The sequence below is a fragment of the Anthonomus grandis genome, chromosome 13 (assembly GCF_022605725.1).
Source record: "Anthonomus grandis grandis chromosome 13, icAntGran1.3, whole genome shotgun sequence".
Classification (NCBI taxonomy): Eukaryota; Metazoa; Arthropoda; class Insecta; order Coleoptera; family Curculionidae; genus Anthonomus; species Anthonomus grandis.
Genome location: NC_065558.1, coordinates 22763434 through 22790822, shown reverse-complemented (window position 1 = coordinate 22790822; position 27389 = coordinate 22763434). Strand labels below are relative to the sequence as shown.

The 27389-nt window shown below is 32.4% G+C and overlaps 1 protein-coding gene across 3 annotated transcripts in view; it reads left to right on the top strand.

The window, feature by feature from the left end:
- LOC126743814 (facilitated trehalose transporter Tret1) overlaps nt 1–26570 on the top strand; it is a 118179-nt gene extending 91609 nt beyond the window's left edge. For all 3 annotated transcript variants that reach the window (XM_050451044.1, XM_050451042.1, XM_050451043.1), the window contains exons 4-7: nt 5077–5402; nt 5454–5674; nt 23768–24046; nt 26132–26570. In XM_050451044.1, the coding sequence (XP_050307001.1) occupies nt 5077–5402; nt 5454–5674; nt 23768–24046; nt 26132–26514 (1209 nt within the window). In that variant the 3' untranslated portion in view covers nt 26515–26570. The remainder of the gene's footprint in view (nt 1–5076; nt 5403–5453; nt 5675–23767; nt 24047–26131) is intronic.
- The last annotated feature ends 819 nt before the right edge of the window (nt 26571–27389 follow it).

Here is a 27389-nt window from a genome sequence, read left to right as displayed (position 1 = left end):
AATACGTCAGAAAATTAGAATTCACGTAACACACCTAATTACTAAATTTTATTTGGTTTGCTTGAAAAGTAAAGAAGTTATAACCTGCTTATTCCGGTTATCCCTGATATTTCATGATGATATACTCGTATGTTGTGTTTATCAAATAAAGATCTCTTCACCAATAATCTATTTACCATGAAAGGTGCCGCTGGCGGCGCCTCATATTTTAAACTATTGAGTTTTAAAATCAGTTAAAAAGATAATATCTTACCCCATTTTAGCCACATTGTCCTTACAGTTTCCTACTGTATTACTAAAGACCTAGGTGCAGTTTCTAGCCTTAATTTTATCTATTTTTGAACTATTATATGATAATTCTTTAGCTTGGTGCACATTCTGTTGTCATCTGTAGCTCTTATACAACTTTGTTTCAAATGAAGATATTTTGCTTTTTATAAGATGGCATTAGGCCATCTAACAACTGTCTGTCTAAGATACACACTACTAGTTAAATATAATATTTAATTATATCTAAGTTAACTATAATATAAATCTATAATATAATATAAATAACTATGATATAATATATCCAAGAAAAATTAATAATTAAAGAACTTAATTAAACGTAAGCAATATCATTAATAATTTAGTTTAAAGCTCACTTCTGGTAACGCCACTTGTTACGACGACCATTCCAACTTACCTTGTATGTAAGCCTGGGAGGTTAACTGAAGGTCTACCATCTGATTTAAGACCCGTCTTTAAATTAGGCATGAATGAATCATGAATAAAATCATTTTCACACACAAAGAATTTCAAATAGAATTGTTTATTACAAAAATTTGCATGGCTTGGAGGTTTAAGAATCTGAACCCAAATATAAAATATATTGTTAATAAAACTAGGAAATCTGTGTATATTACGGTACAAAGATTGAACGCAGCAGCTTCTTCTCAGAATCCATTTCTTATTTTTGTCTTTTACATTTGCACTTTCCATTTTCACAAAAAAAGTTTATTGCATTACCTTACTTATGCAAATGCAATGCCGCCAATAACTATATTCGATTTATTACTATTATTCGAGTTTTTACTATTTATTTTTATTCTAATATAATAATTACAATCTAACTTGTAATAAATATAAATTACCTAATAAATTTTCGATTACGTAAAAGAAAACTTCTGCAAAATTCTAGAAGCGAAAATGCTAGATAAAAGAATGGCCGTATTTTAACAGATACCAGATGTTTGAGGGTCCGTGCAGTCTCGAGGTGGTAGTTTTGCCTTCCACCGCCATCTACATATCTAGGAGCAGAAGCTTTTTCGGTGTTCTCTCAAGCGCTCGAACTTTCAAGGCCCTGGAATCGATCTGTGGGGTATATGGATTTTATGGTTGTATTTGTAGAGGTTTTTAAACCCATGAAAATGGGTCGAACGGAGGAGTAAACGATCTCAGAATTTTACCACTTTGTTGTTTTATGTTTATTATATTAAAAAAAAATAATGATGACATAAGATGATAATAAATGAAAGAGTAAAAAACCCATATAGAAAAATATCAGATCAATTAATTTAAACATATTATAGGACAAATTATTTAAATCATGTAAGTAATAGGAGAGATAGTAATAAAGGAAACCAAGAGAAGAACCAACAATGCTGGGCGGTCTTTTGGGAGAAAGGCTTATCAACCAGTTCCCAGGAGCAATTTCATCGCTAGATTGGTGTTGCGCTTAATTTATGCATAAGGTTTTCAATTTTTCAAGATTTTCTCAAGACACCATCCAGTAAACTAAGTAGATATAGTATATCATTGTTGTTGGTTTGATTATTTTGGATAAACAACCCAACTCACTGATCTGGGTGCCCGCCCCCAAAATGGACACCATAGGCTCCGGTCCTTTAAACATAGTTTTAGTGCAGGGAGCTTTTTTTGCAATATATCCACAATTTTGCGTCGGTCTTCCATAAAGCCTAAAAAAACATTTTTTAACCCAAAATTTTTTTGTGACGTAATAGGTGTCTGGAAAATATTTTGAAATATTATAAGAGGAACATTATAAGAGGCGTTTTTTGAAATGGAGTGTCATTCTTTTTATCTCATTTTTCGGACCACCTTAGGCTACTTAGTATATACGGTAAATATGGCTATTTTGTCATGCGCAGTTTGATTACAATATATTTTTTTACAAACAAAATTAAAAAATCACTACATTGCCATTTAATTTCATGTTGACATCAGAAATGTTAATTTGATGTCAATATTAGGTTAAATTCTGATTCTAGAAGAATGAAGGATTACTTTGACATGAATGGTCTTTTTCTGTCATATACAGGGTGTTCGTAGTTTAGTAATTTTTACGAATTTCAAAGCTTCATTTCTCGCTTTTTTCAAATGGAACACACTGTATATTTTGTATGCATAAATAAATGAACATTTTTAATTATGTAAACATATATGATATCTTTACTCGTTTTTAAAATATTCACGATAATTTTAAATAAGAACCAGGAAATTTGCCTTCTAACCAAAATAGGTATTTTAATAGTATTTTTTGTTGGCAAGCAAAATATTTCAATTGTAAATATATTTTGGACATTTTTGTGTGGCATTAAAAGAAGTTTTGTTTACAAGATTTCTAAACGTAAATTGCATATAAAATGCATTTTAGCAAGGACGAACTTGTTGACATGATATTGGTGTTGGGTGAATGTGAAAAGAATTGCCTCTCGAATGCATGGGGCGCGTTATATTGATAGGAAATGTCCAGATGAAAAATTTTTTAGAGGGTTATTAGCGAGGTTCGTGGAGAAAGCGAATGTTTGTTATCCAAAAATAGAAAGAATAAGGTTCGTTAGTAATCAGGAGCAAGAGTTACATGAGTTTACACCGGTAACCGAATATTCCCACCTAAGTCACGCAAATATCGGAAGAATAGTTGGAATAAGTGAAAGATCAACCTTCAAATTTGTTGCATTTGGAAAAGGAACCATTTTCATCCATACCACATCCATGAGCATCAAGAACTTTTTATAGGGATATACAAAACCGGCAGATCGACTACTAGTTAAATGTGTGGGGTGGAATTATTGGAAGCCCTATTATCGACCCCTATTTTTTAAATGGTCATCTTAGCGGAGAAATGTACCTTCAATTCTTACAAAATTAATTGCCTAGATTACTTGAGAATGTTCCATTAATTACTAGAAATCAAATGTGGTTTCACTAGGACGGAGCTCCAACACATTTTTCGCGAAATGTCCCTGAACATTTAAATGTGAGCTTTAAAGGAAAATGGATTGGAATGAATGGACCTATTAATTGGCCAGCCAGATCGTCTGACCTAACAAAATGATATTTTTTCTTATGGGGTTTTATAAAATTTATAAATATCTAACTACAACGGCAGTAAGCATGGAGCAGAGAATACGAGATACGTTTACTTAAGTAACTCCACAAATGTTACATGAAGTAGAAGAAAGTTTTCAGGAACGTATTAATTTATGTTCTAAACAAAACGGAGGACATATTAAACACTTGATGTAGTACTAATAAAATGGTTAATATTTTTAATATGCTTGTTTAATTATTATCGTGAATATTTTAAAAACGACTGAAGATAGCTAATTTGTTTACATAACAAAAAATGTTCATTTACTTATTCTTGATTAAATGCATAAAAATATTCAGGGTATTCCGTTTGAGAAAAACCAGAAATGAAGCTATGAAATTCGTAAAATAAGAATGATAACACCCGGTATAAGACAGAAAGAAACCATTTAAGTCAAAGTAATCCTTCATTCTTCTAGAATTCAAATTTAACCTAATATTGATATTAAATAAATATTGCTGATATCAACATGAAATTAAATGACTTAGTGATTTTTTTATAAAAAAAATTATTGCAGTCAAACTGCGCCTGAGAAAGCAGCCATATTTAGCGCATATATTAAATAGCCTAAGGTGACTCCAAAAATTAGATAAGAAAAATGGCACTCCATTTGAGAAAAGCCGCTTATAACGTCACAATTTTTTGAAGCTCTCTGTATATTTCAACATATTTTTCAAAACATGCGCTATCAAAATGTTTTAAGAGATTAGAAAATATTAAACCTAGTTTTTTAGGCTTTATGGAAGACCGACGCACTGTTGCAGAAACCTGTATATATTTAAAAAATAATACACAATAAGAAGAAAGATAAAAAATCTATATGGTTCATTTAAAATTAGTAGCTATGTTGGCTTACTCGTCTCCTTAAAAAACTCTAATAAAGTTTTTCTGTAAAATATACATAGGCGCCAATATTTGAACATAATTTTTATGGGATTTCCTATGGCCAGATAGGCGATGCGCAAGCCGGTATTGCTTCTTCCAAAAAATAAAATTTAGAGTTTTCAAAAAATCTAACTAACAAAAACTAATGCTGTAAGAAAAGCTGCTTTTTAAAATTTCAAATGCCAGAATAGAGAAATCGGTTTGTTTTCTCTTTAATTTAAATCTTTGTCTATAATTTTCTGTTACATGTAAATGCATATATATTTCCACGCTTAAGTTAAATAACTTGTATGTGTAAAAAAATCGCTGTTTTTTTTTAATATAATTTAATATAAGAAACAAACTCTAAGTTATAGTTCATGTCTGATCAATCTAACATTGAGAGAAACGTGTATCAATAAGCAACTAGAGAAATATTCTTTTATAGTGCACATTATATATTCGTTTTGATTATATTTTCCTATATCATGTATTTTTGTTAATGTTTTGAAATAAATATTTAACTAACATGAGAAAGTTTATTTAGCAAAATAAGGTTCACTTTGAATGCCGTATATCCTAAAATAGTATAAAGTTTAAGTCAAAGAATAATTCAGCCCCAGGGCTCTGCATTTAAAATAGTGGGTACCAATTTTGGGCGTAAACTCCTATCCCTCCCCACCACAGCCTAGGTGCTATTAGGGATAAATAATAACGAGCACCTCAAAAATAAACATTTTAAAAACTTGCATAACATGCCTGGAATGGTCTTGAATTTTTTATAGCTATTAATTATTACTTTACTTTTCTTTGATAAGAAATATTTAATTTTTTAGACATTGACCTATTTGGCAGAAGTGACCACTCCGAACCTCCGAGGTGTCTTAGCCTCCACGTCTACAGTAGCTGTGATCTCTGGAATATTGACACAATTTCTCTTAGGGACGTTTTTCTATTGGAGAACGGTAGCCCTAATTTGCTCCATCATGCCAGTTATTTCATGTTTTCTTCTATTTTTTGTTCCTGAAAGCCCTTATTGGCTTGTGTCCAAAAACCGGTTAGAGGAGGCTCAAATGAGCATAGCCTGGTTACGAGGCTGGTTAGATATGGTCGAAGTTGAAGAGGAATTTAAGGAGTTTCATAAATTATTGATAAGCAAAAGGTAAGTGCAATAGGTTATCTAATTCTAAATACTAATTTCTGTTTATTCTAGTCAGTCTGAAACAGATGTTAAGTCAACTAATTTATTATCTTCTCTTAAAACTAACATTCACCTATATCTGCAAAAGAGATTTCTTTGGCCATTCAGCTTAGTCACTTTATCTTTTGCACTTGGACATTTTGGAGGCATGACCACATTACAAACGTATTCTGTAACCATTTTTGCCAATTTAAAGGCTCCCATTGACAAATATTTTGCTACAGTTATATTAGGTAGGTACAATATAATTTACTTTTATATTATAACGGAACATATAAACAGTCGGTTGTGATATGAATTAATTAAATTTTTATGTATTTAATTATCCTTAGAAATATGCTGACATTCACGCCAAATTAAATTGCAATGAAATGTAATTAGCGATCTCTCGCAAGGTCAGCGATCTAACGCAATAAGAATGAGGAAATTATAAAATTGGAATTTCTTGAGAAATCTTATTTGTACATTAAATTTAGTTTTTACAATGAATTTATAAAATTTCCTACATTCGTGTTGCCAACAAATTAAAATGCTGTCAGGTCAAAAATTTAATGAATATACACATGTAAAATTCATCATACGTATCATAGCTTAAAAGTTACATACTTAGAATATTTTCACAACTGTTTTAATTTTAAATAATTACAGGAATATAGGACTTATGAGTAAACTACCATAATAAAAGATAAAATACCAAATAAAATACAGACAAATAACTACTATCTTAAGAATTTTAAGGTTTTATTATTTGCTTATCTGCATTCTGAACGCTACTGGTAGTTTTAAGACCAAAGTTCATTTAAATATTTTTTAATAACTATATTACGTGGTACTATTATGCAATGGTTTCTGCTACTGCAGAGAGTGTTTAAATGAATTTTTTTAGGCACTATATAACAAGTGTAACTATAGAACTGCCTAGTTGTCTAATGTCATTACTACACTCGCCGGCATGAAAAACGGGGCACTTCTAAATATAATTTCCTTACAGTGTTTTATGATATTGTATGTTCTAATAACTTACACAGAAATAAAACATGTTTTAAATAATTTCTAACAACAATAATTCGTTTATTTGAACAAAAAGAAAATGAGTGTATTAAAATTAAAATTCTATAATTTTATCACTGAAAACTGCATAGTTGCCAGTGGGTTTTTATTGTTTTTAATACATTTGACAGATGTTTGTACGTTTCAGCAAGTCGTTTAAAAAATGGATACGTTGATTCAAGATAGAAGAAATAAGCATTATGTTATACAACGTTATTATCCCGTATATGTATATCAAATAGCACTGTGCACCGTATTTATACATGTTTTTTGGAAACTAGAGGTTACCCTAAACGACCCAGAACTTGCCCCCAACGACGAACTTGATCGCTTTATAATCTTATTGCAAACACATTTGATGAAATTAAAAGTTTTTAATTTTGTATGGGCGGGGCCTGTTTACGAGCTGAGAATTTGCGTGTGTTTGAAAATATTTCGTCAAAGTCGAGCAGGTTGTTGTGTTGTGTTAACGTCGCGGTAAATTATTGTTGATCGAGTTTACGCACGTGCACCAAATGGCGATTCCAAACATCCAACAGTGGCAGAGTTTTTTTGAAGTATACAAAAGTTTGCCCGAACTGTGGCAAATTAAAAGCGACATATACAAAAATAAATTAAAGAAAAACAAAGCATGGGAAACCCTGTTATTGGAATATAAGGAAATCGATTCTGAAGGTACTGTAGAAAAATTAAAAGGCAAAATAAATAGCATTCGAACTACCTATAGACGGGAATTGAAAAAAATTAATGATTCTGTAAAATCCGGAGCAGGCGAAGACGATCTATATGTACCATCCATTTGGTATATTTCTTGCTTGGATTTCTTGAAGGACCAAGAGGTACAGTCCCCAGGAGTTGATTCAATTGATTGCGAGAATATGGAAAGAACAAATATACTACCACAGCCTAAAAAAAGTAGGACTAATACTTCGGAAAGTAAAGAGAGATTTCTACAAAAGGCAGTTGAACATTTAGAACATTCTCAGAAGCAGAAGGACGACGCTGTGACTTTTTCTGAGTACTGGGCCTGTTTCTTTCGAAAACTATCGACACACAACAATTGTATGCCAGAAAAGCTATAGAAGAGATTTTATTATTGGGGCAATTAAATCAGCGTACACTAAAGACCGTGTCGACACCAACATCAAATGCGTGTTCATGTTCAAGTTCTAGAACCTCAAAACCTCATACATTCCCTCCTCCTTCTCCAATACCTTCAAATGAACTAGTATTTCGGCAATTACCCAGTCACCCACCGGCATTCACGGGATTTAATCAACAACAAATGCAACAAACAGAACCCGTTGAATATGACAGCGTAGCAGCCCTGTTCAGCGACCCACGTTATCAATGAAACCTTATTAATACTGTTGAAGTGTGATAGTTTAGTTATAATTGAATAATTATACTGTTACTTGTACTTCTTTGTATGTTTAGTTGGAAATGTATGTGTTTTTTTGCAAATAAAACTTAGTTAACTGATTACATTTAGTTTATTGGTTAGTATTATTATAACTGATTACAGTACAAAAGGCATCCCTTGTTCTTTTTGCTAAGTTAGTCGGATTTCTAGCATGTGATGGCTCAAGAGGTACGATGTTATGCCCATCTTCAGATGGTCCATTACTTCCGGTAACATTTACTGAATGTGGTGTATCCTGTTGCCGCAAAAAATTATGTAAATAACAACAAGCTAGCACAATAGTCGTTGCTTTTTCGGGAAATGAATTTATGGGTTTTAATAGAATTTGAAAACGATTGGCCAATATTCCAAATACATTTTCCACTTTAACACGAGCTGAACTGAGTTTTGCATTAAAATGTTCTTGCTCTCTATTTATCCGACATCCTGTATACGGCTTTAAAATGTTTTCTTTTAACGGAAAGGCATTATCTGCTACAAACACAAATGGTAACCTTTCTTCTCCAGGTACCACTACTCTTGGTAGTGGAATTTGAAGATTATCTTCCGATAATAATTTGGCAAACGTTGTATTCGAAAATACACCTCCATCTGACACTCTACCATTTTGCCCAACATCTACCATTAAAAATTGCAGATTAGCATTCACGACTGCCATCAAAACAATACTGAATGTCTTTTTATAGTTAAAGTAAAAAGATCCTGAGTGTGCTGGTTTTTTTATTTCCACATGTTTCCCATCATAGCGCCGATGCAATTTGGGAAACCAGAAACTTCTTCAAATAGCTCAGCTTCTTTTCGCCATTCATCAAATGTTTTAGGTAACTAAAATGAAATGAACAACATAGGTTTGTACTTCATTTGCTTTAAAATTAAAATATATATACCTGTATACAGCCTTTCAATACGTGGATAATACGTGGATATAGCTTGTGAAGATACTGCATAAAAAAAACTTCAAGTCTTCAAAATAATTTCCCTTTGCTAGAAATCGGAGAGTAATATTTAATCTTGTTTCTGCGAAAATTGCTTCCCTCATCAAAGTATTCTGTTTCGTTATAAAAGGTGCAATGTTGTAGAGAAGTTCGGCAAACGTTGCAGATGTCATTCGGAAGTAATTTTTATAATCTATCGGTTCACTTCTTTTCAGGTGCGTCAACAGTCTCCCATTTGAAATTTTTTCCTTTTGTAAAAGCCACTCTTTCACCCATGTTCATGGCTTCCGAGTTTCAGTTTTTATCTCATCTTCATCACACACCTCAGAAATTATTATTAAAGCCAATATGTCTTCCTTGTTACACATTTTCTTGCAACACACATAAACAAACGACACGCTCTTTGATTAACACACTAAATAAATAAATGTTGCAATTTTGTTTGATTATTTGTTTGAACGTGTGTAGAAAAAGGATCAAACTTATTTGCAAACATATTTGCAAATACATTTGACCGTGTATGGTTCGGGTTACAAAGTCTTTAAGATCCTCATGCTATAGCTTATAGCAGCGTTACTCAAAGTGTGCTCCGCGGAGCCCCGGTGCTCCGCAAAACCTCCGGTAGGGCTCCGCCAGTAGTCATTATAAATGAATGCATGTATTAAAGTGGACCCTATAAGAATAAAGTTACCTAAGATAAAAATAAACAACCAAAACGAAACGCCTACTTATAGGTGTTACTAGTACATATACGAAAATTTAATATATGTATTATTAAGTAAATGCCCGACCTATCACATCGAAATGTTACAGCGTTACTCGTACGCCACCATTTGTCCCCGGACTATGAGCAATCCAATGACCTCGGTTCGTCGCGCTGCTTCTCATGCTCGTGCGTCGACGCGTACTTCGGAGAAAATTGTCTGGCTCTCCGAAGTTTCTGAGGAATTCGAGATGATTCGATGGTTGCTGGTATAATATAAAGGAGGATTGTTTGGCGCGGAGAATTTATTAATCAAATGTTGTTCGTAATGGTTGTAAAATCTTGTATTTCGTGCGTCAAGAGATACTATTTGTCATCAAATCAAATTAGTGTTAAAGAAGAATGGAGCGCTGGCTTAAAGGTGTTGCAAAAAATGTGGTTCGCTTGGATGACGCGTCAAATTCGAATCAAGGTGATATGACGGCGTCAAGTTCTAGTTTTATGGTTTCAAGTTCAAGTAGCAAAACATCTAATGACACACTGAAGGTGAAAAAACGAAAGTATGACGAATCATACATTAATCTCGGATTTGTTGATTTCAACGGCGACCTCTTTGTATGTTGTGCAGCAAACTCCTTCCTAATAGTTCTATGATACCTGCTAAGATGCGCCGACATTTAGAAACTGTACATCCCGACTTCAAAAACAAAAGTAAAGAATTTTTTCTACATAAAAAGAACAATTGTTAAGAAGCCAAAAAACTATGGCGTATGCGACTCAGACTGTGAATGAAAAGGCCACGGAGGCATCGTATTTGGTTAGTTATCGCATTGCCCAAGCAGGAGAAGCGCACACTATCGCTGAAAAGCTAATAAAACCATGTGTGGTAGACATAAGAAAATGTATGCTCGACAAAAAATCTGTAAAGCATCTTTCTACAGTGCTGCTTTCGAACGATAAAGTTACGCGCCGAATTGGGGATATCGCAGCAAACATAAAATAAGAACTGATTTCACGGCTTCAAAATAACAAATTAGTCTTGCAAATGGATGAGTCGACTGATGTTGCTGGACTGGCCATCTTGCTAGTAATTGTGCGATATTCATATAAATATTCACTCGAAGAAGACTTGCTTATGTGCTCATCGCTGCCTACTAACACAACCGGAGAAGAAATTTTTAACACGATTAACATATTTTTTGAAAAAAACCTACTCGATTGGAATGATTGCATTGATATTTGTACCGATGGAGCCAAGGCAATGACAGGTAGAACAGCAGGAGCAATATCACGAATAAAAATTAAAGCGCCAGATTGTAGTTCCAGTCACTGCATCCTGCATAGACAATCACTCGCGGTTAAGGAAATGCCACCAAATCTAAAATTGGTTCTTGATGAGTCAGTAAAAATAATTAATTTTGTCAAGTTACGTCCACTACAATCCCGATTGTTCTCAATATTATGTGAAGATTATGGTACCGATTATAAAACACTATTGCTCCATACTGAAGTGAGATGGTTGTCTCGGGGTAAAACTTTGACAAGGCTTTTTGAATTAATAACAGAATTAGAAGCTTTTCTTACAGATGTTCCTTTTAATTTAAAAGACCATTTGTCCGATAAAAGCTGGTTATTTAGATTACCATTTTTAGCAGACATATTTGGAAAACTTAAGGAATTAAACCTGTCACTACAAGGAAAACAGACAACAGTTTTCTATGCTAACAACAAAATAACTGCCTGTAAAAGAAAATTATATTTTTGGATTACTTGTTTTGGTAAGAAAGAAATCGAAAGCTTTTCATTACTACTTAGCACTCAACTCACTTGAGTTCCTTAGTCACCATAGTCTTAGTGATACAGAAATATTTCAAAATGAAATATTTGTTGAATTGGTGTAATATCTCAATGATCTGCAAGGGACTTTTGAATCTTACTTTCCTGAAGAACAGAAAACAAAACTGAAAATAAACTCATGGATTCAAAACCCTTTTTCATTTAAATTTCAGAAGCCTGAAAATATGTCAAATCAGATCTATAAATCATTTCTAGAAATGACATCGGATACAGGCATGGAATCATTGTTCTAAATGATTTCTGGTGCAGGGTTCGTGATGAATATCCACAACTTGCCACAGAAGCTTTGAATGTTCTTCTGCCGTTCCCAACAACGTATTTGTGTGAAACGGGATTTTCAGCATATACAGCTACAAAAACAAAATACCGCAATAGACTGGATGCCGAACCAGACATAAGAATTCAATTTTCTTCTATCAAGCCTGACATTACCCAGTTGATGAGGTATAAAAAACAATTACATGCCTCGCATTAAATGAACTTAGTGTTATCATTTGCTTACTAACTCACTACTTACTGTATCTATATTTTTTTCTATGATTATTAATAAACAATTCACATATAACTCCTTTTACTTTTAGTCTACAGTTTAGGGTTTCGTTACAAATTTAGTTTTTTAAAAGGGTTCCGTCACGAAAAAAGTTTGAGTAACACTGGCTTATAGGAATCAGAAATCGACTTTATACTTTATCATGTCCGGAATACCAATGTAAGAGAACGGACCGTTAGACAAAGACTTGGTAAGGCCAATCTTGCCAGTCAAAGACACGCAATAGCTCCAAACCTTAGACGTTACCGTGTTACTCGACAGTTTTCCATAAATAATGAACACTGGGATTGAAATGGACGGGTGCATCTTATTGCATTATTATCAAGATTTAGCCTATGGTCTCGCCTATGGATGGTTGTGAAATGGTATAGCGAAGACCACAAGAAGGTTTTGAAAAATGTACCTTCAATTCCAGGGGCTACTCTTATGGTGTGGGCTGGATTTTTTCTAGGGGCACGTACACAGTTGCACGTCATTCGAAGAGGTCGTTTAACAACTGTGAGGTACATTAATGAAATTCAAAAAGTTTTTGCTGTTCCTTATGTTGATTTGATTTTTGATGTAATTTTATTTTGATGCATAAGAACGCCAGACCGCACACCATGATAATTACTTAAGAATACTTAAACGATGTAGACATTCCCGTCTTGGAGTGGCCAGCGTTAAGTCCACATGCGACCTAATAGAACATATTTGGGATAAGCTTGTGCGAAGACAAGTCTTGGTCCAGCTCGTTTAACCTTAAATACACTCTTTTAGAGGAATGGGATCTTATTCCTCAAGAAGACATTCGTAACTTGATTTTAGGTATGCCAAGAAGAATGCAAGCAATCATTTGGGTACGTCGAGGCAACACTAGATATATATTTGAAGTGCCCCTCCGCAGTTTTTGCTAGAAGTGCGTTTCATTTTTTAATCATTTATGATATCTTTAGCAAACTACTTAATTTACGCGTTTTCGTAATGTTGTAACAAATAAGTTTATTTTTGAAATAAATGGTTGATGTTTGTTAGAAATTACTTAAAACATGTTAATATATTTTCAAGTTAAAAGATCTCATAGTATTCCGTAATGTAATATGTGCATTAAATGTATTAATGTATTAAATGGGAGACACATAGAACTTTTTATTTGCACCAACTATTTTATAGTATAAATGAGCATAAGTTCTACTTAAATCAGGCTTAATATATCTAAAAAGGTCAAGCAGTAATTAAAACTAAGATGGGCATTAGATTTAATTGCAATTCAGAATATATTTTCAGTAGTTCATTCAAAATTTCATTGGTTTAAATATGTTTAGGTAATTAAATAGTGTATGGTCGTGGTTTTAAAATAACATCTTTTGATTATTTATAAGACGTCTACCTATAGGATCTGGCTTATAAGATTCAAGGTTGGAAAACTAAGAAAAAAAAGGAATTTTTTCAAAAGAGATTTTAAAATTTTTGACACACCTTACTGGCTGAAAATAGAACCAAACATTATGAAGTTTGAGTTTGGAAAGGTTTACAAAAGGATGTCGTCAACTAATATTTATTTCTTCGCTTGATAAAACCTTTTTAAGTGATATATCATCTTGAAGGTCTTGAAAAATGATTTCCAATGATACCATAGAAAGCCATATTTCAGAAAATTCTTCTATGTTTGTTAAGGAAAACAATAAATGAAAACACTTCAAATTTTTTTTATTATTTAATTGACTATTGAAAATTATTTCCGTCATTTAAAAAACAATAATAAATCTTGCTTTTAAATTCTTCACGGACATTTACAAATGTTTCTCTGGATATAGTACCGCATTCCGGTTCTATTATATGGTAGAGTTGCTTTAGTGACACAGGATGCGTTTTAGAAATAACAGGTTTCAGGTGACTCCACTAAAAGAAGTCAAAAGGTATTAGGTTCGGGGATCTAGGAAGCCACTCAATCCGCTATAAGATACATTTCCGTGTATGTCACTCTGATTTTCTAATTCCCGCATTATTATTGCTTCGTCCTTCTGTAGCATATTAGCGTACACGTCGCCATTTAAATTTCCTGGTATAAATATTGGGCCGATAATACCATATCCCAATATACCAACTAAAACAATAATTTTCTGAGGGTACTGGATATGCCCTTCTCTAAATATGTGTGGATTCCCGTTCTTCCAGTGACGACGGTTTTACTTATTAACATGTACACTCATCACTGAAGCTAATATTTATAAAATTTAAGGTTCTTTTCTTATTGATTCACTTGCTGCAGTTGCTTGACGATAAATTTAAATTCATTGCAAACTGATCCAGAATTTCAATTTGTCTGTTTGATTTATGTTTTCGTTCATGACAGGTTCTTCAAATGTAGCTACTAGTTGGCGAACATACTCTGGACTTACATTTGACCTCGATACTTTTCGTTAAAACGTTGAGTGATCGTTAAGAAACATTTATCATGGGAACTATAAATGAAACTAATCTTTACATGTTCAGCTATATGTACACCATTTTTAAAGATAAGACGTGTTGCTTTTCGTTTAAACTGAACCGAAAGTCAACTGGATTTTAGCAGACTTCAGGTACCTCCGATTTTTAACATTTTTGAATATGAAATAGTAAGCTAATCTTCTTTGGACTATTTTAAGCAAAAAAAATTAGAGGTTGAATGTTTTCTTTAAGAAAATAATAAAAAATCATAACAATGTGTAACCTACCTTTGATATAAACCCGTTTTCGAAAATTTTGCGTAAGGACTTTACGACTTAATGGTGATGAGAGTGCGCTTCGAACCGAATGGCCAGGGTTCGGTTTTCAACTATGCCCGTTTTATTTTTTTACTTTTTTGCAATTAAGCATTTTGTAGTTTGTAAAATGATTTAATTTCAATGAAATTACACATAAGAAATGATTGAACAGAGGAAAATGTTTATATAATTACCCTTTCTTGTAACTAAGGCCTTTATTTTCGTATAAAAAACATACCGAAGACACCCATAATCTATTATTGTTTTGGTAATGTCTAGATTCCGGCTAAATTAAGAATAATATAAAATACAGTAATCTTTCGTTTATTGCAACTCCCATTTATTGCAACTCTCGCCAAACCCAACGCGAGACTCATGTTTATTGCAACTTCCTCTCGCTTGATCTCCACCATGCTGCAGTATAGCTTGACTTCACCCAACCAAACCTTAAAATGAGGCTGGTGCGAGTTTTAATCAATGTGATAATAAATATATAGAAATTAATAAGAGTCAATACATGTCAAACGTAAAGTTATTGCAAATTGTTAGTGGAGATGTATTTCAAAAATGTGTAAATTGATTATATTTATACAATACAGAAATATGAATATTATATTAGAGCCTTCTTTTATTAAATTGCTGAAACTGAAATGGTTAGTTGTTAACTTAAAAATGTGCATGCATGTTTCTTTTATATGATGTAAAAGTTAAAAAAAAAGCAAATATTATCTTTCATTTTTAAAAATTAGGTAGAAAGTACTTGCTTTAAAAAAATAAATACAATTTCATTATGGTTTATGTTAGCACTAGCGCGTACACTATAATATAATATACAGTACTTTAATTTTAAAATGCAGAATTCTTCATACCTTCTTTAACAAAAATATATATCAATTTAGATATACCGAGGGACGTTTCATTTTATATTTGACAAAGTTCTGTCAATCACTTCTTCAGCTCCAGCTAATCTCACTTTGATATGTCAAATGGGAACCCTCATCATGTGACACATCATTGTAAGCAGCATTAAAATGCTGCTGGTGGGGTTTTATAAACTTTGCTTTTTGAATACCCCGAAAGCAAAAAATATAGTGGTGTTAAGTCTGGCCACCATGCGGGCCATTCAATTGCACCACGCCTGCCAATCCACATCATTGGAAACTGTTCATTAAGCCACTCTCGAACTGTCAAATCGTAGTGCGGAAGAGCTCCATCTTGTTGGAAAGACACATTATTTTTGTTTAATATCCTAACAGCATTTTCATCCATTCGGTTTTCCGAAAGATGATGATGGATGATTGAAGGCTATATTGTATTATCGAGAAGGTCTAAATAAATGTATTCGCCTACATGTTCAATAAAAAAATGGCCTAATGATTTCGTTACCATAAATACCTTCCATTACATTAACTTTTTCAGGACATTGAGTATAATCCTCTTGAACAAGGTGTGGTTTTTCATTATCCCTGTATCTTCAGTTATGCCGGTTTACCCGTCCATTTAGAAAAAAAAGCTAACTCGTCACTAAAATATATTATGTTCTTTAATAAATGGGAGTTTTCGTCAATTCGCTGCCACATCAGTCCGCAACGTTCAAATCTCTTATCAAAAATCGTCTTCTCTTAGTTGTTAAAGAATTTGGATTTTGTAGCAAAAAACTTTATTTTTTCAAAATTTGTGTGTACAGAACCTGTTGAAATATTAGTTAACACTGCGATTTTGGGGATAAATCGCTTCTACTTTCATCAATTTTTTCGCCTAAGTAACATGGCAAACAATTACCATTTAAAATAATCTGTGACACTATAAGGCAACCCTGCCAAAATTTAAGTTGATAAAATATTTTTTATTACCACACATTTTTGCTTACTTTTCGCTTAAACGTCAACTAATTTTGTTTTTTTCGGTTTGGTTAGATAGGAGATTATATGCCCTTTAAAATGATGTACATAAGTTATATCGATAAAATATTCATTATTCCCAGACATTTTTGCAACTATTCTATAGTCATTTTAATGCTGCTTAAAATGATGAATTACATGACGGGGTTCCCATTTGACTTATCAAAGTGAGGTTAGGTAGAGGTAAGTAGGTGATTGACAGAACTTTGTCAAATATAATATTAAACGTCCCTCTGTATATCTAAATTAACGATTTTTTTAAAGACAATAAGGGTGGTATATATACGACATACAACTTAGGTTTCATTAGATGTGGCGCGTTTAGAGTGAGTCGAACAATCAAATGCGACAGATGCGCAGTCGCATTTGAAATGAGAGGAAGAATGGGTCCCCTTCTCGAGTTGTGATACCTAAAAGCGATCGGATTCGGGGATGTTACAATAAACGAGAGTTGACTGTATGGGATATTTTATGTTTATGTAAATAACAACGCGCGAAGTGACTGCGTTACCATACATGTTCCTTAACTAAGAATTTTTTATTCCTTCCATATAAATTTTTATAGTGCGTTGGGCTCGGTTGAATTGGATTAGGATGTGTTGGGTTGGGTCAAATCGAGTTGAGTTTAGGGGGCGTAACCAACCCCCTTGTGTTTAACATTTATGAGAGGTTGGGTTGCGTTGGTTTGTATTGGGCTAGGATGAATTACTGTTATGTGTTATAGGACGTCGATAACAAGCCTTTTATATACTTTTTATACCTAGTGGTACTCATAGAATCTTTAAATGTTAGAAAATATTATGGCTACGAACCTCTGATTAAGGTGTGAATTATTCAGTGATAATTAATATTATTAACTAATCACTAACACTGAACAGAAAATACTTTCGGATCGTGTAAAAGCACAAACTCGCCGGCCAATTTGAAAATTTATAAAAAATGGTTTAAAAACGGCCAAACCTGGAATTTAAATCACACAATAATCACGAAAAGAATTGATCAACTGAACTTTTAAATGTTCAATAAAATTTAAAATTTGGGATCAAAAGCATAGATTAGCGTCACTAGAGCTGGAAAGAATATTTAACTATAACTCTACTTTTTGTTTGAAATAAAAGTTATGGGAAATGATACGAGGTATCCGTATGTTAAAACGAGCCGACTCTAGCTCTCATAGAATCAGAGAAAATTTTAAAAAAGCCTTTAAACGTAAATACCTAATTATCAAGGCCTTTATGGAAAAAATCAATTTTTTTTTCTTCTATCATATACTACTTTTGAGTACTTTTAAAAAAGGTTTTTACCGATTTGACTCTAAAATAAACGGAAAACCTATTTGTTTGCATTTTTCGATTTTGGAGCAAAATCCGGACCCATACTGAACATTTTTTCAAAATATGCTCTGAATTCAAAATTTCTTTTTTTCTGGTTAAAAACCGTTCAAAATCTAGTAAAAAAGCTTTATGACAAAATTTTCCACGATTCATACCTCAATATAAAGAGAAAAGATTAGGTCACATAAGAGCCTATTTAATGAAATAAGACAAAGGTGTTTGTACGTCGAATTTTTTTGTATTTTTATTTTGAAAGGCAGTTGTAATGAAATGAATAAATTTAACGAATTGAATAGAAACTATAAAAGCCGTGATATTAGTAAAATGTTAAAAAAATACAATAAATATACCTTTTTAATGTTTTTTTTCTAAATTGGTAAAATATTAAAAAAACCATAAACTGCGTTTAAATTTGTATTATACTTAACAACCCCTACTAAAAAAATCCTAACTAAAAAACTATTATTACTGTTATTTTCATTCCAGATATCTTAACCTTGCTACTTAACTACTATTATATATATATTTTCCTTATAAAGGCCCTAAAACCTTAAAACCCCCGGTATAATCCTCTTTCTATACCATTATTATCCTCATAAATGTTCCGTAACATTAATACCTACCCTCTGAATATTAAAAATATATATTTATTTTAATTATCTTAATAATTTGTTAAAAAACTATTTAAAATTATACCCACAATATTAATAATTATTATTGCCAGACATCACCTTCTCAGCATACGTTAAAATACAAATATGCCTAGCCAATGAGAGCGCTTCGGCATCCGCGAGGGCGTGGTATGCGAACCGCCAAATTCAAAATAGGAAATTTTCAATGTATGTAGAGTTTTTCTATTCATATTTATATTTAATTAGGTTATTATGATGCGTATATATTTTAGATGAAGAAAAGTGCAATATGCATTAAAAACATTCAATAATAAGATACTTTAGCTATTATTAGTAAATGGATTATTGATTTTTTTAAATATTTACAGCGTTTGATCAATTATTATTTTAAAAATACTTGCCAAATTTGGTTTTTATAGCAAATTATCTCTTTTAATGACGAAATTTGTTAATCATTTCGTATAGCGGTACGTGTAAGCGCAATGTATGAATTATTTAATTATTATTGTTAGTTAAATATTAAAAATGGGGTGATATGAAATTGAATTGGTGTGTAGAGCTGATAAATTAATTGGTTAATAGGTGGATGAGTGGATAAATAAAGAAGTTAGAAAATAAAAATAAATGGCAATTAAATTTTTTAACAATATATGATAAACATTTTAAAGTTCGCATTTTTACATACCTCTGTCATAATTCTAATATGCACCTTAGTAATATAATAATTGTCAATAGTTATTTGAAAGTATAATATTATTTTAAATTGTCCACTACCAATATACATTATACTTTAGTGGTTGATATAAAGTATATATATATGGTTGGAAAAGCTGGATAAAGGGTAAATATGACTAAAAAGTCAAAGTATAAGAACAGAAAACAAAAAAAAAACGTAGAAATTATATTTTAACTTTGTTTATTTCAAATAATAAAAAATCTATAAATTTATTTGTTATTTAAATATAATAATTTATGATATTTTTAATATCAACAACCTCAAAATTAAATGCAAAGAGGCTAAATGTATTAATCTGGTATATAGTATGTAGACTCGCACTTCTTTAGCTTATTTGTCATCTCGGCTGGTCATGTATATACAGCCCAAACCATTCAAACTTCCATACAATAGTAACATGGAAAAAAATTACTGCTCTGTATACATTTTAATTCATAAATATATTCTCACAGAGGATCTTCCCTCTCGTTCCATGTCAATTTCAAGTTTTTCCAATTAGCTTTTCTGCACCCTAAAAAATATTAAAAACATAGCAAACAAAATGTAATAGAAAATGATTAGTTGAATATTAACATACAAAATAAGCTAACATTTTAGTCTTAAAATAAAAGATATAAAAATAGTTATACAGAAACCAACACCTATGACATCTTATAATTTATTTTTACAATTTGAAACCTGCACCAAAACCTTACAAAAATATACTTAGTTATATTATACTGATTATAACACAAAATACCATATAAAATACCACATCCTATTTTTGTTAACTTCACAGCTATAATACAAACATAAAAAAATAGCAACAATTCAAATATTATCTAGCCATTAAATACACAAAGAAATCTAGCCTATTTTTTATTTGGATAGTACATTTCTTTTTCAATTTTTCTTTTCTTTTCAATGCCCTGAGAATTTTCTTCCTCCACTTCTTTATTTTTAAATTTGTTGATTACAGCCATAAATCTGGCAAATGCATTTTTATCTAAACTTCTACCATAGCTACAAATCTCTTGCAATGCAATCTTAAAATAAGTATAAATGATGTAATAAAAATGTAACTTATATTTTACTCGAACTACTTCTCGATTTTCTTCAAAGTCCATTGCAGAACTATTGACTTTCATTTTTGAACTCTCCTGAATAAAATGGTTTACATCCTCCTGATAATTGATTTGGCTAGTTGCGGGTTGATCAACAAACAAAACATTATCCTCTTCCTCTTCACTCACAGTTGGGGAACCTACAACAAACTCGCTCCTCTGCTCAAAAATGGCTACAGCATGTATATGTTTACAAAGTACTGTTTAGACAGAATTTTCTGGACACTCACATCTGTATTTATGAAAGCATATTTTACAGATGTTACAGTATCCAGTACGACGTTGCTCATCACATAGTTCATGACAAGACACAACATAGAACTTACCACTTACCGAAATACTTTGTACTTTAAATTCTAAAAATTCTACCTTACCATTCATTTTTTCGGCTTTGTTATGGGATTCTATTACAATTTTATGCTGATAGCTATTTGAGTTTGGTCTTGTTGACATGTTCCTTGAATGCGAATGCTTCCCCCAGACTTCTCACTTTGCACGCGCTATTAAATCCTAAAAGTAAACACAACAAAACATACTTATGTATGTTTGATAATGATAACTAAGACTTTGTACAACCTCTGATATCACTCCTGTTGCAATTGTAAAATATGTGTTCTTCCCCATTCTTAAACTTGTTTCGGGTCTGACAAGCATAATCTACTTCCCTATTATCTTGTGCCCTCCAAGATGTGAATTCTTTAAAATTGATTCTTTGACAGTTATATGGTGAATATCAAGCAAATGTTTGTTTAAACAGTTAAAATATGAAAATGTCTGGATATCATTAGTACACATTGGACATATAATGTGTTTTATTTGTTCCTTCCCAACAAATTCAGGGTGAAAATTTTTCCAATGCCTGTTTCTGGTAGATGTGCTTGAAAATTCCTTATCACAAACTTCACAGATTGCATTTTGTTGACTGCAAAATAAATAATTATTTAAATTAGAACTAAAAAAGTTATATGTATCTTACCTTGTGATGCCATAATTGTCTAACAGACAGCAACAGATAAGTGCAAATATTGGTTTAAGTGGAAGGAAATTATGCACTAAGAAACACTGGCAAGTTTATTGAAAAGTAATGAAACTCAAACACTAAATTGATTGTTTTTGAGCCCAAAACCAGCACAGATATGGATTGTATAGATAATGGAGTAAACACTCAACACTATACACTATGAATTTTTACTCAAATAGTCGCAAAGATGATATAATTGTTGATAATTAAATCAATTATTAGGAAGCAAGCAAAGCAAATAAAATCTGCAATATAGGTTAAGTTAAACAAAACCAATGCCTTGATTTTCAATTTCCGTAGCTAATCGGCAACGAAATTTGACGTACGAACTTTCACGAAAGGATCAGCAGTGCTGCTCCACTCTCAATTTCTCTGATTGGCTGGGCATATTTGTATTTTAACGTATGCTCACCTTCTTCCACACCGCTATGCTACCCCCACTCGTTGCGCAAATTTCCCGTAAAAAATGTATTATGAGAAACGTCAGATGCGCGGCGAATTTTACTACCTCAATATAAACCAGTCGATGAAAGATATGCATATATTCGGAAGATTCAAAGTTTTCGCATATCGTTGATACCATTTTTCGATCACTTCGACCCATTTTATCCCTCCAATTTTCGAATTGAATAAATCAGATCCGCCTCAACGTAGAATTTGCCGCCATTATACCGAAAACCACGCGGATACCTCATCTGGCATGTGCGATTTGATTGCGACGTCGTCCGTATGCTTCTACATTGGGTGCTGGACCACTAACTTACTGTTCGGTGAGCTGGCTCCCGTGGTATCGACATCGACGGTATGGCTGGTTGATTATAACGGCTTTTTTTTGGGGGTTTTCCGTATATAACAGCGTTTTCCGGAAAAACGATAATAATTAAAGAAAAACGGCTTTTAGCGAATTATAGCCAGATAGATTTCGGTTGTCTCAGGATAAAAATAGTTATCGTAGGTGTCATAGGTATATAAAAAATTTACGTTTTACTTACTATTTACGGAAGGAGTTTATTTTCGCAAAAAATGGTTTTAACAAAAAAAAACAACATTTACGTAGACAAGCGTTGTTTTATCCATATTATCGGGAACATCGCCGTTTAGGAGGCCTCTGTCGTCAATGAGTTTTAGAAAATTTGGCCTAGTCAGTTTTCCACAACCGCTTAAGGAATTTTTTTCCTCAAAAAGCGATTTGCACATAAAACGGAAAACTCGAAAAAAAAATCGCTATAGACCCAAAGACATAAGGAATTATGTCCCACCGGTCCCGAAAATCGATCAATGCGTCACGAGCACATTAGAGTTTCACTTAATAATAATACTATATATAGTACATTTAATACAAAATTACATACAATTTTTATATGTAATAGTATTAATGTAATAGTATTAATACATTACATACAAAATTTTTTCTACTACCGAAGAAAACATAAAAAAAAATCAAAAATATCAAATTACTTTACGCACTTAATCGACTTTACGGTAAAAAAGACGTCAAAACATTTATTGACAAACTATAAATTAAATGTCAAATAAACGTCAAATTACTTTTTACGCACTAGTGTCTACTATCGTGCGTAAAGTAAGCACTTTACGCACGATAGTAGAAAAAACTATTTTAATACTAATACTATACGAAATATACCCCATCCAAATGTAAACAAGGAGCGCAGTTGCCAAATACCTTTATAGAGAGACTATTTCCGTGGAAAATTTGTGCCAAAGAAGCCAAATTATAAAAATTAATTAATATTAGCAATAAGTATAAATATAGTACTAAATAGTTTTAATTATAAAACAAGTTTTACTTTTTCTCTTGCGTTATAATAAATAATGCTTTAATTTATGCTAATTACAATAATGTATCATTTTTTTTTCTTTTGTTAAAATTGAGTGTAATCATTGGCAACGTGGAATATTTAGCATGTGTTTATTATGCATGTTGTTTCAACAAAATATTCCATCTGCCCCTTGTGTTGATGGTGCGCTCAATCCAAAACAACTAATGATTATTCTAGCGTATTCAATGTTCTAAGGGCCAAGATATGCAAACGGTGAAAAATATGAAATCGCGGTCACAAAAAAAAACAAATAAATTTTTTTCGACGACGGTCAGTGCCGACAATGTCAAGTTTATTAATTCACCTTTCCTGTTATTTTTATATTTAGTAGGTCGCAGCAAATTTTATGATCTTTCAAGAAAAAAGCGTTTTTAAAAAACAATATGTTTTACAAATTACCACGAGTTTATTTTAACATGAACAGAGGTATTTCCGATACCCAAAACAACCCCAACCCTATATACATTGTCTGATTTCATAAAGATCTTGTAACAAATACATCTTTTTTTTTTAGGTATTGCTCAGGCTTTAGGCTGCATATTGAGTTCGCTTCTAGTTCATTTTTTGGGCAAACGAAAAATGAATTTTTTGTCACTTATTGGTACGGCTGTTTGTTTTTTTGTGGTGGCCACCTACGCTCAGATATTAGGAATAACTAATTTAAGGACAGTCGGGCAAATTGACCAAGATAATATTCAAATAGGTGGCTTTAGTTGGATTCCGATGACATTTTTGATTGGAGCGGCTTTTTTCTCACATACTGGAATTAGAATCTTGCCTTGGATGCTTGTAGGTTAGTATAGAGAATATAAAATATTATTTGTTTAGAAAAATCATAATTGTTACAGTTTTACAATATTTATTTCGTAATATTATGTTTTTTTATTTATAAATTAAATTCCTCGGCTGCTTCAGTTAAAAGCAGCACAGTTCGTTGGTGTGAGGCAAAGGTTTGCTTTACAAGAAAGCGGCTAACGGTTATTCGCTAGCCTAGAGTGACGTAAAGAATATTATTATTGTTAACATCCCTCGTTTAGAAAATTAAGAGCCCTGGTCTTGCCCTGATAGTAGTTTATGTAATAACCCAAGTTAACTCTAATCCAATTATTTAGTCTCCAATAACATGATAAAATTTATTATAATCTGGTCTTACATTTTAATTCTTTCAGAGTTCTGGGACTTTTTTCCTCTTTAATAGAAGGGCTGTAATGGGATTGCAACCTGCTCAACTTTCTGCTGATTATTTTGGCTCTATGTACACCAGCCAAGTCATGAACATAACCTCTACAAATAAATTCAATTGTTACAACTTAAGCAGTGTTTCTATTTCAATTTCAGATATTTACGCAGAGTTGAGTCAAGTCTTGCCCCTCACAAAGGACTTGGTCTTGACACCATACATGCCATTTTACTTAAAGATTGTTGCCTTATCCCTTCTAGACCTTCATATTTTATATATAATCAGTCACTAAATCCAGGAAACTTTCCAATTTTTTGGAAAATGAATTTTGAATTGAAGATTTATCGGTCAATATGTATCACCCTAATCACCATTCCTAATGTTTTTAAAAATTTAGTTACAGAATTCATTACTTTTAACTTTTTACCTCTTTTAAACGGAATTCGTCAGAAGAACTGACCTTGCTCATGTATGTTGACATACCGGCAGGTGCCTTGGAGGACGGTAAGGAGATTGATTTCATTGACACCGACTTTTCCAAGGCATTTGACAGGGTGAATCTTGCGATCTTACTGAGTAAACTTTTTGCTTTTGGCATATCGGGTTCTCTTTTGGACTGATTGAGGAGCTACCTTACTGGTAGAACTTAGGTTGTGCGTGTTAACAATTTCAAATCTTCCCCATTAGCAGCCTCCTCAAGGGTGCCACATGGTTTTTTCATCATTGATATCAAATTCCGTTTTGACCATTTTCTCCTCTTTGCTGACGATCTTAAGTTGTTCAGGGAAGTGGCATGCCCTGATGACTGCCTTGCACTTCAGGACGATCTTAATAATCTGGCACTTTGGTGCCATGCCAATGGCATGGATCTTAGCATCTTCAATGCGAAGTCCTCAAATTTTCTAAGGTAAAACAATCATGTAACTTTATTTATCATATAAACAATACCCCTTTGGAGGATCTGCAACAGATAAGAGATTTGGGACTGCTACTTAGTTCCGATCTAGACTTCACTGCACATAAGAATCACATTATTAATAAATCTCGAAAGTTGCTAGGATTTATTATAGCTAGTACTAGAAATTTTAATCACGGTACCGTCATTAAAACATTGTATTTTACCTTTGCCAGAGCCCACTTGGAGTATGTTTCCTCTCTCTGGAGCCCAAACTATACATTTCAAATCCACAAACTGGATAAGAGTTTAGCGTAAATTTTGCAGATACATTCACCACAGATTTTACAATGATTAAGAGTTTTATTAAAGAAAGCTCTATTTGATCTTAAAACCTTATCAGCTAGTCGAAAGCAGAAAGATTTAAACATCCTCTATTGGTTAGTTTATTTAACCATAGATTGTCCACATCTTAGTTCACAAATCACGTTACATATACCATCTCGCAATACACGTTCTACTCAAACTTTCCATATATGTTTTTACAGGACAAACAATGCCAAAAATGCATTCATTCCTCGAACACTAAAACTAAGCAATAAACTACATAGCCATGATTTCTTTTAATCTTTGAAGCCCTTCCTGGGAGCTTTATTTGGCTTTAATTTATAAACTAACTTGATAGCCAATAAATCTTTGTAGCCTTTTTTCTTCTTTTTTTGTTGTTGAATTTCGTATAAATAAGTGCACACTTTTATCATTTAACATTTTGAAAAACCTATTCTACTATTAACCTCTTTTAGGTGAAGTATACTACAGCGAGATTCGAGCGACAGCCAGCGGTTTCTCAGGAGCAGCCAGTTATATTCTCGGTTTCTGTGCAAACAAACTGTTTCTATCTTTAATCTCTCTAATAACTCTTCCGGGAACCTTCTGGATGCACACGGCTGTTTGCTTTCTAGGGTTTCTTTTGTTATATTTTCTACTGCCAGAAACTGAAGGAAAAACATTATTTCAGATAACAGATCATTTTAGCGGCGGATCAAAAATGGACAACAGTGTTACAAATTTCGTCAATAGAAAGAAAATGAAGAAAAAAGCTGCTTTGGTTAATGGAAAAGTTAATCCAGTTTTTGATGATACGGATTGTGATAAAAATAATGGATTTATTGATATTAGATTGTGATATTTTTTAATTTTATATGACTTTTTGTATGAAATATATTTTATTTAATCGTTGTATTATGTGACCATATTTGATAGTTCAGGAAAGTCAGTTCCTATACCCCTTTTTCCTTCTAACTTTCTCTCAGTTATAAGTTGGGGTAATTCGTACTTTTCATGCCTGAGTAGGTGACCTAAGTATAAAACTTAAAAATAAAACAAGTATTTAAATACATTACAAGTGTTTTTTTATTAAATAAAACAACATTTAAAGTTCTATAACTTTCCAAACAAATTTTACTCAAGCCTTCAGCCAGCGTACCGAACATAACAATTAGGTGACAAATGTAGAGGAATTTCTACATATATATGAAACTTGCGATAAGCTACAATTGTTTATGTCACCTTCATCAGAGATGAAATAAAAATTTTTGAACATAATGAAATTCGGATCATGCAACATAATATTGGATCTAGCTTCGTCGGGAACAAAAGCAGGTTTATTTGGTACTTTTCTTCCAGTCGGGGTACATAAAAAGACAATTATTTCAGAAGGAAGGGGCAATCAATTTTGTTGTTAATGACCTTCCACAGAAAACTGATTAAATGTAACGTTCGACGTTCAGCTAAGGGCACTACTCCAAATCTTGATAACAGTAAAGTGTGGTCTTTATCTCTCCCGACATGCCAAATTAAAAAAAAATGCCTTTAAACAGCTTCCATAGTATAAATAGTAAATCCCTCGATCTCTATAAATTGTTTTCTGTTTGTCAGATAGACCATTCACTTTATAAGAATCTCTGAAAATCCATACATACACATCAATTTGTTTATCAATATTTTATGATCAATTTGGTCAAAAGTCTTGCTGAAATCTGTGTATATCGCATCTAGTTG